At 47.9% G+C, this 19114-nt stretch overlaps 1 protein-coding gene across 2 annotated transcripts in view; it reads left to right on the top strand.

The window, feature by feature from the left end:
- Positions 1–19114, top strand: part of ALPK3 (alpha kinase 3) — a 50366-nt gene that overhangs the window by 8690 nt on the left and 22562 nt on the right. The window contains exons 2-5 of one of the 2 annotated variants that reach the window (XM_087704114.1): positions 47–85; positions 4494–4615; positions 13239–13356; positions 15693–17067. In XM_087704114.1, coding sequence (XP_087560240.1) covers positions 47–85; positions 4494–4615; positions 13239–13356; positions 15693–17067 — 1654 coding nt within the window. The remainder of the gene's footprint in view (positions 1–46; positions 86–4493; positions 4616–13238; positions 13357–15692; positions 17068–19114) is intronic. The other variant, XM_087704115.1, reaches the window with a different exon arrangement.

Here is a 19114-nt window from a genome sequence, read left to right as displayed (position 1 = left end):
TCCCTCTCTTTCAAGCCTAATTCTTTTGTTTGCTGTTTCTGCTTAGCTTGCTACCCAGGCGGGCGTCCCCCACCAGCTATGGAAGGTAAATCTACTCCTACTACGTCTTGGCCAACTGCGACTCAGTGGCATCCAAACTTTTGGTGTGGCACACTGTCGTCCAGGGGTACTAACAGCTCTGCCTACATTGCCAGGGAGCTTACACCCCCCCCGCTTGCTTCTGTTCGGCAGCACCTTCCTTGCTAAGTGTTGGTTAAAGCCATGTTGGGTTTCCTCAAGGACCAAGCCCCCCCCCCCTAACCACTTCATAGACACAAGGCTCGGTTTGGAAACAGGTCCTTGCTCAAATCTGGCAATAGATTTATAAGCTCGTTTGAGCTGGAAGAAGGGGACTGGTCAAGTTTCTCCTGGGTTGAGTGGAGATTTGAATCTGGGCCTCCTGTGTCTCAGTCCAAGTAGTTTAACAGATTAACCATTGGAAGGGACCTTGTAGGTCATCTAGTCCAACTCCTTGCCCAAGCAGGAGACCTTATATCTGCCTCTACTAGGATTGAACTCGCAACTTCCTGATTGTGAGTCGAGAGCCCCACCTCTAGGCCACAGCAGTCCACTAGGGACTTAGGGACGAATAGAAGAGAACATCGGTAGCTTAGACTTGACCTGTTGGGTTCTTGGTGTTCTCTAAGCGTGGTGCCAACCCTGAAGTGCCAACCCATGGCTGAGGCCATCTTGGAGGCTTCAGGGTTGACGTCCAACAGAGGGAGGGGTGGAAATAGCTAGATGGGATCTTGTAGCCAAAACAATACAGTTTTCCTGCGAGAACCAAGGACAGTCTCACTGGTGGCTGGCCAGAGGAGGAGCAAAGTAACCAAGCACCTTGATTGGACAGCGCAGGAACTTTCAGAGTCGGCTTTCACCAGTTCTGCCAGTAGGACGGCATCCAATAAATTGTTCTTTGAGGAATTTGCCTGCCTCGGAGTTCTGCTTTCTATGGGTGCATTACTCGCAAGGCTGACACATGGTGGTTTTCTTGCAGATGTTTTATTACCCAACTGGGTAACATCTTCAATGCTAGGTTTCCTTTCTGTTTGTATCGTAGTGCTTCCAAGAGAGGGACTGTTGATGGTTTGAAAGACAGACGATCCAAAAGCTTAAAAGGAAACTGAAAGTCCAAAAGATTTCCTTGTTCAGTGATCAACAAGCACCAAAATTGACACTAGACCAACAATCAAGGAGTAAACAATGCTCCAATTAAGGAGCTACTGATTTAGATAAACAACCAAACAAACAGTAAACAACAGTCCAATCAAGGAGCTACCAAGAATTTTCCTACCAACACTGACAGGGAAAACTACTTATATATAAACAGAGAGCAAAGCCCACTCCCTTCCAGCACTGATGCCGTTGCCTAGTTGGGTAATGAAACGTCTGCAAGAAAACAACCCACATCTCAACAACTAGACTGCCCAGGCCACGAGCTTATTAACTTCATGGAGCAGAGAACCGTTTCTCTATTTTCAGGACCTTCCAGTCGACAACCTTTCTCCCTTAGGTGGCTTTCCACCTTTCGCAGGGTGGACAAGGAAGGAGGGGATGGAAAAGGAAGGATCTAATGGATCTTTCAGCCTGATCAGTTGCTTGTCCTTGACAATCACCTTGGATGGGATTATTGGCACGAAGGGGGCAGAAGTTAGGAGTCGCTGGGATTCCTTGCCAACCTTATGCAAAATTCCTTGCCGAGGTGGCGCAGTGGTTAGGGTGCAGTACTGCAGGCCACTTCAGCTGACTGCTAGTTCTGCAGCTCGGTGGTTCAAATCTCACCGGCTCAGGGTTGACTCAGCCTTCCATCCTTCTGAGGTGGGTAAAATGAGGACCCGGATTGTTGTTGGGGGCAATATGCTGACTCTGTAAACCGCTTAGAGAGGGCTGAAAGCCCTACGAAGCGGTATATAAGTCTAACTGCTATTGCTATTGCTATTCTCCCCCATCTCACTCCTCCTTTTGAAACAAACATGACAGTACTGAAAATCTAATGGGGGACAGGCAAGGTAGAACTAGGGTACCATGGAACAGGGCTGAATTTCTAGAAGGGAGGAGGAGGACATAAACCTTGGAAGCTCCCCTAAATCAGATCTGGCCGATGGTCTGTTGTCCATCCAAACTGGGCATCGGTTCTCAAAAGCCCTGGGCAAGCATACTTTTCTGTCACCTGTTGTGCCATCCTTCAAAGGGGAGATGTCAAGAGTTGAGCCCAGGATCTGCGGCAGGGCCAAGCATGCGTCCAGCGAGCGGGTGATGGAGTCCTGTCCAGCGGGACTAAAGATAGGAGATGTAACCCGGAAAATGTATTATCACAAAAGCGATGATATATTTTTATTCGGTCTAACCCTGGGAGGTTTTAGCGGAATCCGTTCCCCCCCACCCCGAGCCAACCACTTCAAGCGATCTTTGCTAGCCCGCCACACATCTCGCGACTTTGATTTGCCACTGTGTGCGCGCACGACCTCTCACTGTGTGGAGTGTGTGGACTTGCACAAAACCGTTGTTTGCACCCGTGAATGTGGGCCGTAGTCTGACGTGGTTCCTTTGATCATCCAGCATTCCCGTCTGAGATGAATCTGCACTCGTTCTACCCATGCACGACCGTCTGTAGTACGTTAGTGTAGCTGCACAAGCAAAGCCTGGGATTCTGTGATCTCGTCTCCCCCCCTCCCCTCTCCCTTGATTCCCCCTCCGCACAAACGGAGCGGGTGCGCGCACAAATGCATGAAAGCAACTGGAACAACGAACTCTGTGTTGGGCTGCAATTGGGCTGCTGGGGGTTCGCAGGGGTTCGGGAGAACCTCTAGCTAAGATTCTGTGCAGTTTGCAGAACCCTCCCAAATCCCACTCCTGGCTGGCCACGCCCACCCTGCCCCAACCATCTCAGGAGTCCCCACGCAGCCCGTTTTGGATGCAGGTAAGTGCATGGTGGGCACGGAGGCTCGGGGAGGGCGAAAAATGGGCCTAGCGGAAGTTCAGAAAGGCCGGAAACAGGCCTCCAGAGGCCCCCCCCAGAGCCTGGGGAGGTCATTTTCACTCTCCCAGATGTTCGGGGAGAGCCTCCGGATCCCAGGGAGGGCAAAAATGCTCCCCGCCATGGTGCAGGAGGCCAACTAGGCCACGCCCACCATGGCCACACCCACCCAGCAACTGGGCAGAGATCCCTTTGGTAAAATTTTTGAAGCCCATAACTCGTCATGCTATAACTATGAAGGAAAAAAAAATAGGGATTAAAACCAGGAAAAAGAGAGGACTAAGGAGACAGAACATGGGAAGTACCTCCTTTTTCCAAAGCTGTACTATTCATATCTTCCACTTCGTACACATTGCATTGTGTGGAAACCAGATACGGGATGAAGAATTTGGACTTCGGAGAATTTCAGTGTGTCTCTTTCCTCCGGAAAACACATGTTTAGTTCTCTAGTTCACGACTAGAGAAATATTTAAGATTCCTATCTCCTGGAGTCAAATGACTGGGGCCCATTCAGTTCCCCAAGTGCAATTCTAAAAAGGTTATTATTGTATTGATTGACAAAACTAAGCCAGGGCCAGAGAGAGTTTCGTTTGTTTTTTTTAAAAAAGGATAACAGCTTGAATATCCTTCTTTCTATGGTTTTGCTGCCTTCTATGTTGCATATAAAAGGGAGGCGGTGGCTCAGTGGCTAAGACGCTGAGCTCGTCGATCAGAAAGGTCGGCAGTTCGGCGGTTCGAATCCCTAGCGCTGCATAATGGAGTGAGCTCCCGTGACTTGTCCCAGCTTCTGCCAACCTAGCAGTTCGAAAGCACGTAAAAAAATGCAAGTAGAAAAATAGGGACCACCTTTGGTGGGAAGGGAACAGCATTCCGTGCTCCTTTGGCATTCAGTCATGCCGGCCACATGACCACGGAGACGTCTTCGGATGGCTCTGGCTCCTTGGCTTTGAAACGGAGATGAGTAGCGCTCCCTAGAGTCGGGAACGACTAGCACATATGTGCGAGGGAAACCTTTACCTAATATTTCGCTACAAACCCAGCCATATTCCTTTTGATTCCCTGAGACAAACAGCACTAATTTAGTACCAAACGAACTGCATCAATTTTAAAGACAAGAGACCCTAATCGGTGATGCTGACCCCCCCCCCAGGTGTCTGTTTCCATGTGTGTGCCACGTTACAGCTGCTGGGCCCGTTGGCAACATCTGTCCCCCTGGAATGACCAGGATGAGTTTGTGTGTTGCAACGTTCGTGTCGTTTGTTCAACTGTCCACGTCTGGAATGAACTTGGAATTGCTTCATTGCAGTGCTTTGCCTCTTAAGTTCTCCAGAAGGTTTCTAAGAGAGGGGAACAGTGTTTTCCAACCGCTAGAAATGTGGGCGTACTCCATGGAAGTGCCTGGAGGGAAGATGACTCTTCCCATTTTCCTTAACCAGCTTGCTCGGGTTCTAATTGGGGGTCCTTTGATTCTTTTTAGGGGCACCTTCTGTGCCATCATTGCTCAACTGACCGAGGAGACCCAGCCCGTCTTTGAAACAACCCTCAAGTCCTATGCCGTCTCAGAGGACGCCGATGCCAAATTCACGTGCATTGTGATAGGTGAGTTGACACAACTCCCCATTTGCATGGATGTTCTCAAGAGCAAGCATTGAAATTCTTCCTTTGGGCTACCACAGGGCTGATACCAGAGGTGGTATTCAGCAGGGTCTGACCAGTTCTGGAGAACCAGTAGCAGAAATATTGAGTAGTTCGGAGAATCGGTAAATACTACCTCTGGCTGGCCCCGCCCCTATCTATTCTCTGCCTCCTGAGTCCCAACTTATTGGGAGGGAATGGGGATTTTGCAGTAACCTTCCCCTGCCACGTCCACCAAGCCACGCCCACAGAACCAGTAGTAAAAATGTTTGAATCCCAGCACTGGATGATACCTATCCCAGTTGACGGATGTTATGTCCTGATGTATACATACGGTATATTTAGAATGATATCTACCTACCTTCTCCAACATGCTGCCTCTGAGCCCAGATTTTTGTGGCTTTGCGAACCTCTCCGGTGATATGATGGCTGAGAATACGATGCTATGATATGTGCTTGTATGTAGGTGTAGGCATAATGGTTACCTTTTGAGAGCTGAATGCAATGAAATTTCATTTTCATATATGCTGATTAGGGTACATTTAAAGTGGCAATAAAGTTTTTATTCTAGTCTAAAAATAATAGTAATGTCCTTGTCATTTTTTAAGGAAAAGGGACTGTTAAAATTTGCATCCTATTCCTCGTACTTTTCTTCCTTCTCCTTCTCCTTCTCCTTCTCCTTCTCCTTCTCCTTCTCCTTCTCCTTCTCCTTCTCCTTCTCCTTCTCCTTCTCCTTCTCCTTCTCCTTCTCCTTCTCCTTCTCCTTCTCCTTCTCCTTCTCCTTCTCCTCCTCCTCCTCCTCCTCCTCCTCCTCCTCCTCCTCCTCCTCCTCCTCCTCCTCCTCCTCCTCCTCCTCCTCTTTTACCACTTCGGGTGGTAAGGGACAGGCAGAGTTCTGTTCTTGCTCTTTTGGTGGCTTCAACCATTGTTATTTGATGCTGTTGTATTGTATCTTTGATGTTGTCTCTCCATCTTCTTCTGGACCTCCTGCTTGTTCTTTGAACTTCTCCTTTTATCTCTCTCTCTCTCTCTCTCTCTCTCTCTCTCTCTCTATCTCTATCTCTATCTCTATCTCTATCTCTATCTCTATCTCTATCTCTGCCTGCCTGCCTGCCTGCCTGCCTACCTACCTACCTACCTACCTACCTACCTACCTACCTACCTACCTACCTATCTATCTATCTTCTATCTATCTTTTGAGATTATAGAATCCCAAAACAATCTCAAGGTGTATTGTTAAGGCCTAACATTGAACTCCTCAGTCTGCCAAATTCTGCCCCCCCCCAATGGCTTTTCTCGTTCACTTTTTGGCCTCTGCTCCTCCTTGAATTATTCACTGTATATCCTTGACCATCAAAAGTTTCTCTGCCTCTTGTCCGTCATGCCTGGGATAGACATTCCCCGTGATAATAAGATTGATGCCTGCCGAAGCTTTTGATTTGATCTTCAAAAGTCCAGGGTGGCTTAGGAGAAAGCTTCTAAAGAGATCCCTTCCCACCAGTCCAATTTACACGTTCTGAGCCCGTTCAGCTTTGTTTTCATTCCTTTCATGTAAATTAAGTCGCCTTAAAATGGATCTCTGGATGGTTTTCTAAGCAATAATTCAGAACTTATTTGACCATCACTCAGGTTGGGATTGCACGATTTCCTATCCAAGGAGAAATGCAGCTTGACTTTGACTCCCTCTGGTAAGGGGGAAAATCCAACATTAGAAATTATGTTTGGTCCAGACCGGTTAGATGGCCTTGCAGTCCAAGGGACTCGCAGGATTCTTCTCCAGCACCAGAGTTCAAAGGCCTCCATTCTTTAGCATTCAGCCTTCCTTATGGTCCAACCTTCACAAGCCCCCCTGTGGAGTAGTGTGAAGCCGTTACCATGGCAACTCCATTGTGCTGTACAGTAGAAACCATTTTACGGCAGTACAGTAGAAGTCATTTTAAGCCACAACAGGCTGTATCTTAACAGGATACACACCCTAAGAGGTGTTAGGGGTGTCTTACCGCCACAGTATTATTTTCCAGGGAGTGAGTCATCTGTGTACCAAGTTTGGTTGAAATTGCTCGAGAGTTATGCTGGAACATACACACACACAGCTAGCTAGCTAGCTAGCTAGAGATAGAGATAGAGATAGAGATAGAGATAGAGATAGAGATAGAGATAGAGATAGAGATAGAGATAGAGATAGAGATAGAGATAGAGATAGAGATAGAGATAGAGATAGAGATAGAGATAGATGGATTGATGCATAGATATAGATATAGATATAGATATAGATGATATAGATATAGATATAGATATAGATATAGATATAGAGATAGAGATAGAGATAGAGATAGAGATAGAGATAGAGATAGAGATAGAGATAGAGATAGAGATAGAGATAGAGATAGAGATAGAGATAGAGATAGAGATATGGATAGATGGATAGATGGATAGATGGATAGATGGATAGATGGATAGATGGATAGATGGATAGATGGATAGATGGATAGATGGATAGATGGATAGATGGATAGATGGATAGATGGATAGATGGATAGATGGATAGATGGATAGATGGATAGATGGATAGATGGATAGATGGATAGATGGATGGATAGATGGATATATATATGTGTGTGTGTGTGTGTATGTGTATGTATATGTATATCCATCTATATCTATATCTATCTATCTATCTATCTATCTATCTATCTATCTATCTATTTATCTATCTCTATCTATTTATCTAGATAGATAGATAGATAGATAGATAGATAGAGTGAGTGAGTGAGTGAGTGAGTGAGTGAGTGAGTGAGTGAGTGAGTGAGTTATATATAGATATATATACATATGGAGGGAGGGAGAGTGAAAGAGAGCTAGATAGAGATATAGATGGATGGATAGATATAGATATATAGATATACATATAGAAATCACATATACATATACATATAGATAGCTATCGCTATAGCTAGCTAGCTAGAAACATAGAAAGAAACATGAAAGAAAGAAAGAAAGAAAGAAAGAAAGAAAGAAAGAAAGAAAGAAAGAAAGAAAGAAAGATTGTTTCTCTTTGGGGGCTCAAAATTTCCTTTTCCTTTTCTTTCTTTCGGTGCAAAGTGCATTTGCCCTCTCTCTAATTCAATTTTACTCCGAAGTGTCTCTGGTCCTCTGCAACTCCCTTCCTTCACGTCCTCAGCAGGGCTCTCTCCTTGCCCTTTTGCTGGTCCTAGAATTCTTCTGAGGCCTGGAAAGTCTGTCTTCACCCTCGCTGCTTTGATCAGTGGCTGATATATTTTAAGCTCTCCGCTCTGCCCATCCTCATGTAAAAATAACATCTTCATGTCTGACCTCTCCCTTGTTCTTCCAACCGGTTATAATCTCGGTACTCTGTCCGTAAAAAGGATTTCCTTCCGTTTGGAGAGGAGGGGAAGTTCTCCCTTGAAAAATCCAGAATCACAGAGTTGGAAGGGACCTTGGTGGCCTTCTAGTCCAACTCAGACAGGAAATTCTTACTACCGTTTAGTAGAGTTGCCAACGTCCTTCAGGGAAACAATGTGAAACGTTGAACAAGGATAGTGATATATTTATGGTGGTTCGAATCACAATAGTTTGACTCTTCCTTCACTCACTCCAAAGCCGGTTTTAATAGTATAATTAACCAGGGGACAGAGATGCATTCACACAACATGCTAAATTGAATGAAATTAAGCTTGCCTGTTTTGGTTTAGCTGGTTGCATAAACTCTGGATGCCTATTAAATTTATGACTCGATGTAGCGTGCAAACACAAATGAATGAATAAAATATCCAGTACAATAAGTGCATTGTGCAAACCCAGCAAATTTGCACAAAAAAAAGCAATTTATTTACTCAAAGTCTTACACTAATAGAATCCAAAGGCTATTGGTAATTCACAGCAATAAAAAGCTTAAAGTAAGTGAAGGTTGGACCATAAGGAAGGTTGAGCGTCAAAGGATGGAGGCCTTTGAACTCTGGTGCTTCAGAAGACTCCTGTGAGTCCCTTGGACTGCAAGGTGATCCAACCGGTCAGTCCTAGAGGAGATCAACCCTGACTGCTCTTTAGAAGGCCAGATCCTGAAGACGAAACTCAAAGACTTTGGCCAGCTAATGAGAAGGAAGAAGGACTCCCTGGAGAAGAGCCTCATGCTGGGAAAGATGGAGGGCAAAAGAAGAAGAAGGGGACGGCAGAGAATGAGGTGCTGGAGAAGACTCCTGCGAGTCCCTTGGAAGGCAAGGCAATTCAACCAGTCAGTCCTAGAGGAGATCAACCCTGACTGCTGTTTGGAAGGCCAGATCCTGAAGATGAACCTCAAAGACTTTGGCCACCTAATGAGAAGGAAGGACTCCCTGGAGAAGAGCCTCATGCTAGGAAAGATTGAGGGCAAAAGAAGAAGGGGACGGCAGAGAAGGAGGTGGCTGGATGGAGTCTCCAAAGCAGTCAGAGTGAGCTTAAATAAACTCCAGAGGATGGTAGAGGACAGGAAGGCCTGGAGGAACGTTGTCCATGGGGTCGCGATGGATCGGACACAACTTCACAACTAACAACAACAGAAGTGAAAAGTACAATACAAGGTCAAGCTAAATGGTTGGATGGCTTTGGGTGCCCCAAAATCCTCCCCACTCTACCTCCTTTTTGATCTGGTAGGAGTGATCTCAAAACAAAGCTGTGGCAGTCCTGAATGGTCACATCAGTGGTGGGTTCCTACTTCTCTCCTTGGATGAGTATTTCTCAATCTTGGCCGCTTGAAGATGTGTGGACTTCCCAGAATTCTCCAGCCAGAAGTGACCACGGTTGAGAAACACTGGTCTCTGGAAACCTGTCAATTGTTGGAGCAGACCTTCATAGATCTCTGGGATGGATTTCAACTACACACAAGTTGCTTGCTGATGCCATCTACCCTTCACGGCATCTGTGCTAGTGGTGATGGGCTTGGGACATGTAACTGGAGCTCCTGTTGGGGAAAGAGAACTAATCAAATTCTTGGATAGCTTCTCTTGATAACGAATCTGGAGCAGAGTGAGAGCAAGTCCAGATCCTGTTTCATGCTCTTGGTCCGCGTCACTCCTCTGATCTTTGGCCAGCATGATCGCTGAAAAGGTATGCATGGCAAACCAGCTGGCATTTCCCCTTCCTCCAGCTTTAGGGTGGCTTTCTGTAGCCTCCTTATTGTGATGGGTGAGTGGCCACTGATTTCTAAGGGACGAGATGGATGGTGCAGAAAGCATTGCATCACAAGGATTCATGTCCCAGATCCGTGCCTGGAAGAGCTGGCGAATTTAATTCTACACCCCCCTCCCCATTCTTTGGATTTGGGGATGAGGGCAAAAGTCAGGGATGGAGCTTTGTGTCTTGCATGTAAGACGTTTGGGGTTTGATTTCCCCTGGGTGGAAAACTATTGGTAGGACGCTCTCCATCTCCACCTCCATCTCCACTTCTATCTCCACCTCCATCTCTACCTCATCTCCACTTCCATTTCCACCTCCATCTGCACTTCTATCTCCACCTCCAGCTTCATCTCCACCTCCAACTGCAGTTCTATCTCCACCTCCATCTCCTTCTCTATCTCTACCTTTATCTCCACCTCCACTTCTATCTCCACCTCCATCTCTACCTCATCTCCACTTCTATTTCCACCTCCATTTGCACTTCTATCTCCACCTCCACCTCCTTCTCCATCTCCAGTTCTATCTCCACCTCCATCTGCACTTCTATCTCCACCTCCACCTTCATCTCCACCTCCAACTGCAGTTCTATCTCCACCTCCATCTCCTTCTCTATCTCTACCTTTATCTCCACCTCCACTTCTATCTCCACCTCCATCTCTACCTCATCTCCACTTCTATTTCCACCTCCATTTGCACTTCTATCTCCACCTCCACCTCCTTCTCCATCTCCAGTTCTATCTCCACCTCCATCTGCACTTCTATCTCCACCTCCACCTTCATCTCCACCTCCATCTCCAGTGCTATCTCCACCTCCATCTCCAGTTCTATCTCCACCTCCACCTCCAGTTCTATCTCCACCTCCATCTGCACTTCTATCTCCACCTCCACCTCCTTCTCCATCTCCAGTTCTATCTCCACCTCCATCTGCACTTCTATCTCCACCTCCACCTTCATCTCCACCTCCATCTCCAGTTCTATCTCCACCTCCACCTCCAGTTCTATCTCCTCCTCCATCTGCACTTCTATCTCCACCTCCACGTCCTTCTCCATCTCTACCTCCATCTCTACCTCATCTCCACTTCTATTTCCACCTCCATCTGCACTTCTATCTCCACCTCCATCTCCACCTCCATCTCCAGTTCTATCTCCACCTTCATCTTCACCTCCATCTCCCTTTCTATCTCCACCTCCACGTCCATCTCCATCTCCACCTTCATCTTCCCTTCTATCTCCAAAGAGGTCTTCAAGCCCCAAATTATGTTTCCCAACCACCACTTGACTCCTCTTGATGCTCAGTATCTGCCTCCTTTCCATCCTTTTTGCTGGAACACAACCATCGTCTAGCAAGGTCCCCTAGGAGCAGACTGGACATTTTATGGGGAATATTAAGATGATTTTTTTAAGGGCTCGGTAGGACTGAGCATTCTCACAAACATCTCTATGCCTCTCAGGGCCAATCCAATTATCCTCCCAGCCTTTAAAGGGCTTATTAGGGCTCTGCTTTTCAGAGATGGGCTTCTCTTCCCACCTGAAGCCTCAGTTGGTGCAAGCTGGAGCCTAATGGTAGGTGGGTCCTTTTAATTTTGCTTGGAGGAGACAATCCCTCCCTGGAGCTTGGCCCTTTACGCATCGAGCACAGGACCTCCTTTGGCTCAGAAGCAAGCAGTCATGCAGACAGGATGATATCATTGTCCCGAAAAGGCACCTGCTGACCACAGGCACTTAAAGGACACCCAGAGGGCTATGATGCAACCCTTGTTGCTTTGGCCCAATGGAAACTTTGGGTTCAGTTTACAGGCCGTGACGTCTGGTTCTCCATGGAGAGGTTGGCCTTCCACCAAGGGTCTGTTTTTTAACCTCGGACTTAAATCCACCAAAGCGGTCTCACTTCCTAGAACGGTGGAGATGTTCTCATCCCCTGCCTATGTGGAGGGTGGCAAGGAAGGAGCGCTTGATCCCACTGCTCTACGACAGAGGTGGGCTCCTGCCAGTTTGCACCAGTTCGGTAGAACCGGTTCGTCAAATCTACCGAACCGGTTAGAAGAGGTTCCACCAGTGGACCCGGAAAGCAGGCCACACCTACAGAAGGGGTTCCCAAAATTTTTTGAAACCCACCACTGACATACACACACACACACACACAGATGGACGGACAGACAGACAGACTTACACAGAGAGAGAAAGAGAAAGAAAGGAAGGAAGGAAGGAAGAAAGAAAGAAAGAAAGAAAGAAAGAAAGAAAAAGTGAGAGAGAGATGAAAGAAAAAAGGAAAAAGGGACAGAGAGACAAAAGGAAGGAAAGAGAGAGAGAGAGAGAGAGAGAGAGAGAGAGAGAGAGAGAACACATGGCCGGCAAGCCACTCCCACCAGGTCACATGGCCGGCAAACCACTCCCACAAAGGAGGCCACACCCACAGAGTAGGTTTGAAAAGTTTTTGAAACCCACCACTGCTTTACGAGTCCGGTTTGGATCCGCCCTTTTTCTCCCCTCCAAGGAGTGCGAAACCGGGAACTTATCTTCCAGGTTGTGAATGAAGGAGACTGACCTTTCATAGCTTATTGTTGCATCAGGTGAAATCCTTCCCTGGCTGTGTTCACACAAGAGGCAAAGCTACCAGCCCAGGTTCAAGGCCCGAAAGCCACGGGATGGGGTGAGCTCCTGCTGTGAGTTGAGTCAGGGTGCGGGAATAACAATGCAGCTGGGGCTCGTTAGTGTGGTCTTCTGGAGATAAAAGGACTGATGGTGCCACGCCCTGGTTGCAGAAGTCAACGTTCATTCATTCGTTCGTGGTTCATCGTTCGTTTATGGAGAACTCAGTTCCGTTCCTGTTTGCATTTGTGAGACACTTGGATAAGTGATCTTGCTTCTTGAAAACCTGGTGCTGTAAGAGTTTTGTTTCTGCATTCTGCTGCGTAACCTTTGTTGATAGAGACTTTTATCTATGTTTATTTTGGGCTTGCAGCCAGCGTGAACCAGGACTGATAAAGTTATTGCCTTTTAAGTCTGTCTGACTGTCGTCTGTTAGCGAGCGAAGAAAGGGGGGAGGTCAGAACAGATCACCATCATGGGGCTGTGTCAATATGCATGGAATCCTGCATTTGGGAGACATCATGTTGGAGAAGGCTATTCAACAGTTCCTTGCTCCTATTCTCAGCACGCTTCTTAGATTCGGAGCTCCCTTTCGGTGCCTGGGCCGGAAGTATCCATTTTCAACATTCCTTGTTTCCCTCCCCTCCACCCCCCCCAGTCCAAATCGACCTTCCGGTTGTGTCCAAAGTCAACACAGAACGGGGCAACTTGTTTGAGCTGGTCTCGCGGGCCAAAGACTGTGGTTTCCATGTTTGTTTTGAAACGCGATCTGTTTCTCCAGCCCGAACGCCCCTTGATTCTGCTAATGTGTCAATGTTCTCATCAGGATACCCACCGCCGGAGGTGACCTGGTACAAAGATAATGAAGAGATGGATCGATACTGTGGATTGCCGAAATACGAGATTTTGCGACACGGGAATCGCCACACCCTGCAGTTATACAAGTAAGGAAGGAGGGGGGGGGCGCTCAGGGGTGGCTTCCTACCAGTTCGGGCTGGTTCAGCCAAATAGGTAGTAACTCAGCCGGACACCAGTTCTATCCTGGGTGCCACCATCTTTATTTTCTGTTCTGCACATGGGCAGAACAATCTTCATTGAAAAAATGTAGTATCGCCCCATTTTTTAATGGTATGTGCGTGCCAGTCCCAGAGAGGTCCCAGAGAGGGGCTGTTTTTCACAGAAACAGAGGCGTTTTTGCCTTCCCCCAGCCTCCAGAAGCACTCTGCAGGCTTTAGCAGGGCTGGGGCGGGGGAGGCAAAAATGCCTCTGTTTTTGCAAGAAATGGCCTGTTTTCCACCCATTTTTTGCAAAAAAGGGGGGGCATTTTTGCCTTCCCCCAGCCCTGCTGAAGCTTGCAGAGTGCTCTGGGTAGTTTGCAGACACTCTGGATAGTTTACAGGTGCTGCTTTAGCTCCCCCACCCCGGTCAAAACTTTTTGCCACCGTTTTGGTGGGTTCACCCACAAATGCGCGAACGACAAAAGCGCGCCTGACTAAACCGTGGTGACAAAACCGCGAGTTCTAAAGCGCGCCGAGGAATTAGTGCTGAAGCGCGCCGACAACAGCGTGCCGACAGAAGCGCACTGTAACCCTAACACTAAACCTAAACCTAACCCTAAACCTAACCCTAAACCTAACCCTAACCCTAACCCTAACCCTAACCCTAACCCTTACCTTAACTTAAATCGCGCTTCTGTCGGCGCGCTGTTGTCGGCGCGCTGTTGTCGGCGCGTTGATGACATCGCGGTTTTAGCGCCGCGGTTTTGTCAGCGCGCTTTTGTCGTTCGTGCATTTGTCAGGTCACGGTTTTGGTGGGCATGGCTTGGTGAGGGGGGGGTCATGTGACTGAGTGTGCCATGCCATGCCCACTCCGTCACATGCGCTCTCCACAATCTAGCCACACCCATGTAAAAAATTTTGAAACCCACCCCTGGGAGCGCCTGTCTCTTGGGTGACACCCGTTCACCAGCTGTCTCTGGGGAGAGGAGAGGAAGAGCCCGTGTATTGTTCAGTTAAGCTCAGAACGATACCCTTCCTAGTAGACCATCTGTCCATGTGTCTAACCATTTCCTAAGCGCAAGGTCAAACGCTCCGTTACAAATAAGCAGATGATTCCAGTTATTCTAAGAAAGGCGGCCTTGCAAGCCATGGGGATTTAGCAGCCTAATTTCTTGTCTCCTGGCCAGGTTGGAAGGGTGCCCTAGAAGGCCAAAAAAAAATCAGCTTTGTCCCCTTTGTGTACAGACCGGGGTGTGTGTGTGTCTGGGGGAAGGACATTGATCCTTTTGTAAGGAGCATAGGTGAGAAATGAGATGTTGCTTCGGGGCAGTGAGGACAGTTCTGGCAAGAGGGGGACTGATAAATCAAACAATACAACAACTCTGGTGACCAAAAATAATGATTAAAAGAAGAAGAAAGGGAAAAAGAGTTACATTAGTAGACTAAAGAGAATAATAGTAGGGTTGTTATTGTTATGTAACTATCCTGTTTCCCTGAAAATAAGCCTTCCCCAGATAATAAGCCCAATCGGGCTTTTGAGCGCATGCGCTAAAATAAGCCCTCCCCCAAAATATTGCAACACAGCAGCAGCCATGAGGTGACCACGCTCGCCGCCTCCTGAACCTCAAAAATAATAAGAGCTCCCCGAAAATAAGGCCAAGCGCTTACTTCGGGGAGGTCAAAAGAAAATAAGACCCTGTCTTATTTTGGGGGGAACATGGTAATTAAGAAATAAAGAAATGATAGAGCTATGTGGAACTTCGCTGTTCCCTTTCAAAGTCTAGGCTCCCTCAGTTATGGCCATTCTAATTGGGAGGTTCTGGGAACTGAACCAGGGGTGAAATCCAGCAGGTTCTGACAGGTTCTGGAGAACCAGTAGCGGAAATTTTGAGTAGTCCGGAGAACCGCCATTCGGCAAATGCCACCTCTGGCTGGTCCCAGAGTGGGGTGAGAATGGGGATTTTGCAGTATCCTTCCCCTGCCATACCCACCAAGCCATGCCCACCACCCACCCCATGCCCACCAAGCCATGCCCACAGAACCGGTAGTAAAAAAAAATGCATTTCACCACTGAGGCAGACATTTCTCTCTCTGGGCATAATGAGACTGTATCTGCTGGACAAAACTCCACCTTGGTGACAGGGAGAGCATCTGGCCACTGAACTGAACCCCAATATTGCTGGGGAACATCAAGAAAAAGAAGGTTGTTCATCATCCATAGCAAATTCAATCCTCACTGTCCAGAGTTGCCCTCATGGTTGGTGTTTCTTTTTTACTCACAGGTGTCAAGAGGAGGATGCGGCTATTTACCAGGCTTCGGCAAGAAACAACAAGGGCATCGTCTCCTGTTCTGGAGTTCTGGAGGTGGGAACCATGACGGAGTACAAAATTCACCAACGCTGGTTCGCCAAGCTCAAGAGGAACGCCGAAGCCAAGCTGTACGAGATCGAGCAGAGCAGGAAGCGAGGGAAGGAGAACGTAGAGATGGAGCAGCTGAGACGAGTCAGCCCAGACAGGTTCCAGAGGAAGCGACGGTTGACGGGGGACGTGGGGATGCGCTCGGGCACCTCCCTCTGGGATAAAGAGGAAGTAGCCAAGGTGCGGATTCCGGATGGGAAGGCCTGTTTCGGTGAAGACGAGAATGCCAAGAACAGAGAGGCTGCTCTGACGGCCCCCACCCTTTTCCCCAACGACTTCATCGCGGGACATCTGGAAACGGAAGTGGCCACCGCCAACGGGGACTCTTCCCTGGAAAGCGGGGAGGAAAACGGAGAAAGGAACGACAATGGCTTCCTCGAATATATTTACGAGACGGTGGGAATGGTGCCCAAGGAATTTTCAGCGAAGAAGAAAAAGAAAGAGGAAGATAAGGAAGCTCCAGCGAAGCCAAGCCAAGATGTCTCCCAACTGGAGGATGGCTTGCCACCAAGGAGGAAGGTCTCAGTGCAGAAGGAGGCTGGGCCTGCGGTGTCATCCCCAAAAGTCGCATCTCCCGTTGTCAACGGAAGGCCAGTGGAAACTCAGCCCCAAGAAAAGTCCCTGCTGCATTCCCCGCCTTCCAAACCCGAGATGCATTTTTCGTTGAAAGAGATGTATTATGACGCTGGAGCAAAACCTAAAGTGGAGAAGAATGTGCCGGAAAGTAAGGAGAAGACCCTTCCCACTGGAGACCTTTCCAAGGTGAGGGACGCTCTTCCGACGACTGTTCAAGCTTTGAAAAGGGCCAAGGCGGAAGATGAAAGAAACGAAACCCAAATCAGGCAGAGATCTAAAGGCGTGGAGATGAAGCAAGGTGAAACAGAAGCCCCTGGGATAGACAGGGAATTGAACCCCCAGCAATTCCATCATCCCAGCCGGGCAGTGGAGCCCACAACAGAGGTCCTGATGGGACCTAAGGTGGAATGTCCAAGTGGCAGGGCCCCGGAAAGCGACGTTCTGCAGCCAGGCCAAGCTGGCCCACCAAGAGTTGGAAGCCCACCTCTCTTCCCAGAGGAGAAGGAAGGGGAAGTCCTTCTCATCCGTGAAACGGACTTGCTGGACTCTGCTCTCCCTGAGGCTGGACTCGTGGATTTGCCCCTGCCTTTGCAGGAAGCGAGGCGAGCCCTTACCCCGCTAGCCTCGGAGGAGAAACCGTTGCCTGATCCAGGGCCTTCTGAGGTACTGTAAGTTCTAATTTTTCTTCTTGGGTGAGGCTGACCTCATGCATAATGCTTGCCAACCAGCTCTACAGCAACTGCCCGAGTTCTGCCCGCTATTTATAGCAGAGACACGCATGAGCTGGCAGGCCAGGAAAAGAGGAGAGAGAGGGGTCTCCTGGACGGCCAGGACGGATCCCTGGTTTTGAAACCACCAGAATAGATAGAGGGCTTCCTTGGTTCTTTGGTAGGTGGCAAACCAGGTGGGCCAGGTACAGCCGTAGAGAGAGGGCGAAGCCCAACTCAGCTTTGGGGTGCATGTGGGCCAGTATGGATCAAAGCTCTACTCTTGACTCCAGGGTCCCTTCTCTCCAGTGGTGAGATTCAAATAATTTAACAACCAGTTCTCTGCCCTAATGACCAGCAGGGCAGGTGGGGCTTGGTGGTCATGTGACTGGGTGGGCATGGCCAACTCAACGCTCAGGTTAATGGGCGCTTCACCTTAGCTGTTACAATGTAATAAGGGTTAACGGGAGAGGCAGTTTCTATAAGCAGGGCAATAAAGATGAGGCTAGAAACAACACCAGAATGTTTCCTTCCTGCCTTCCTTTCAGGATTATCCCTGTAAAGTGGAAAAAAACAAAAGGAGATTTCTTCCAACAATCGGTTCTCTGAACTACTTAGAAAGTTACCAACCGGTTCTTCCGAATAGGTGCGAACCGGCTGAATCCCGCCACTGCTTCTCTCAGACAAAGTCTATTTATTTATTTTTTATCACATATTTGAACTTCTTTTATGAACAAAGTGTTGTCCTGATTCCCCCCCCCCCCCGCTTTACATCTTCTATTGTGCATATTACATTTTACGCCCTATTTCCATTTTATATTTTAGTCCTCTTATTTTTTACTCCCGCTTAATTTCTTTTTTTTTCTTAATATATAAACAAATATCCTTTTGTCTCTCAACGTGAATCCAATTGAACATATCGTTTCCATCCGTTGTTCTGTTTTACCGCTAGTAATACATATCCTCGTGTTTAATTTTGTACGGTCAACGTTTCATTTAATCAGTTATCCGCGCGAGTGATTGTGGGTGCACCTCGGTTCACCCACATAACACCTATCCTCCGCGAGCTGCGCTGGCTACCTGTTGATCTCCGGGTGCGCTTCAAGGTGCTACTTGTCACTCACAAAGCCCTTCATGGTAGTGGGTCTGCGTATTTGAGAGACCGCCTCCTGCCAATTACCTCCCTGCGACCAATTAGATCACATAGATTAGGCCTCCTCCGAGTTCCATCTGCCAGCCAGTGCCGACTGGCAACTACAAGGAGGAGAGCCTTCTCAGTAGTAGCTCCGACCCTTTGGAATGATCTCCCCATGGAGATTCGTACCCTCACCATCGTCCAGGCCTTCCGCACAGCCCTGAAGACCTGGCTAGCCCGTCAGGCCTGGGGACAAAGATAATTGCCCCCACCCGAATGATGAATGAATGTTGCTTATTATTTTACTTTATGTATTGTGTGTGTCTACTGTTTGTATATCCCCTCCCCTTATTTTATGTAAGCCGCCCTGAGTCCCCTCAGGGAAAAGGGCGGCCTATAAGTACTAATAAAATACACAAAAAAATACTCAAAAAATATCCGCAAGGAGTCATTTTAATCTACATCCCACACATTTTATTGAATATATACCCCGTTGGCTATATTTACTAAGTGTCATTCTATTCTACTAGTCAATCCTTTACTTTCTCTCCTCCTTTCAACTCTCAGCCTCTCAGGAACTTCGTCTCACTCATATTCTCCTCTCTCCACCCATTTGTCTATTTTTTCTTCTTTTTCTTGATCTTAAAATTCCTGTATTCCGGGGTCCCTTCTCAACCAGCATGTTCGCTGTGCCTGCCAGCCTGGCCCCAGCTGTCTCTGACACTTACCAGCCTGCTTCGCCGGGGGTCTATTTCCATCGTTTTGATGCACGTTTTTCCATACGGTTCTGCCGTAGGGAAGAAGCACAGGTGGGCGGGTGGCTGTGCGTGCATTCGTCACGCTGGAGTTTCCTAACTCAGGGTCTCAC

Source organism: Thamnophis sirtalis, unplaced genomic scaffold (genome assembly GCF_051295495.1).
Source record: "Thamnophis sirtalis isolate CommonGarterSnake01/CBP01778 unplaced genomic scaffold, rThaSir2_p1.2 scaffold_2, whole genome shotgun sequence".
Lineage (NCBI taxonomy): Eukaryota > Metazoa > Chordata > Lepidosauria > Squamata > Natricidae > Thamnophis > Thamnophis sirtalis.
The sequence above is the reverse complement of the archived record's forward strand: the minus strand, read 5'-3'. Positions and strand labels throughout refer to the sequence as shown.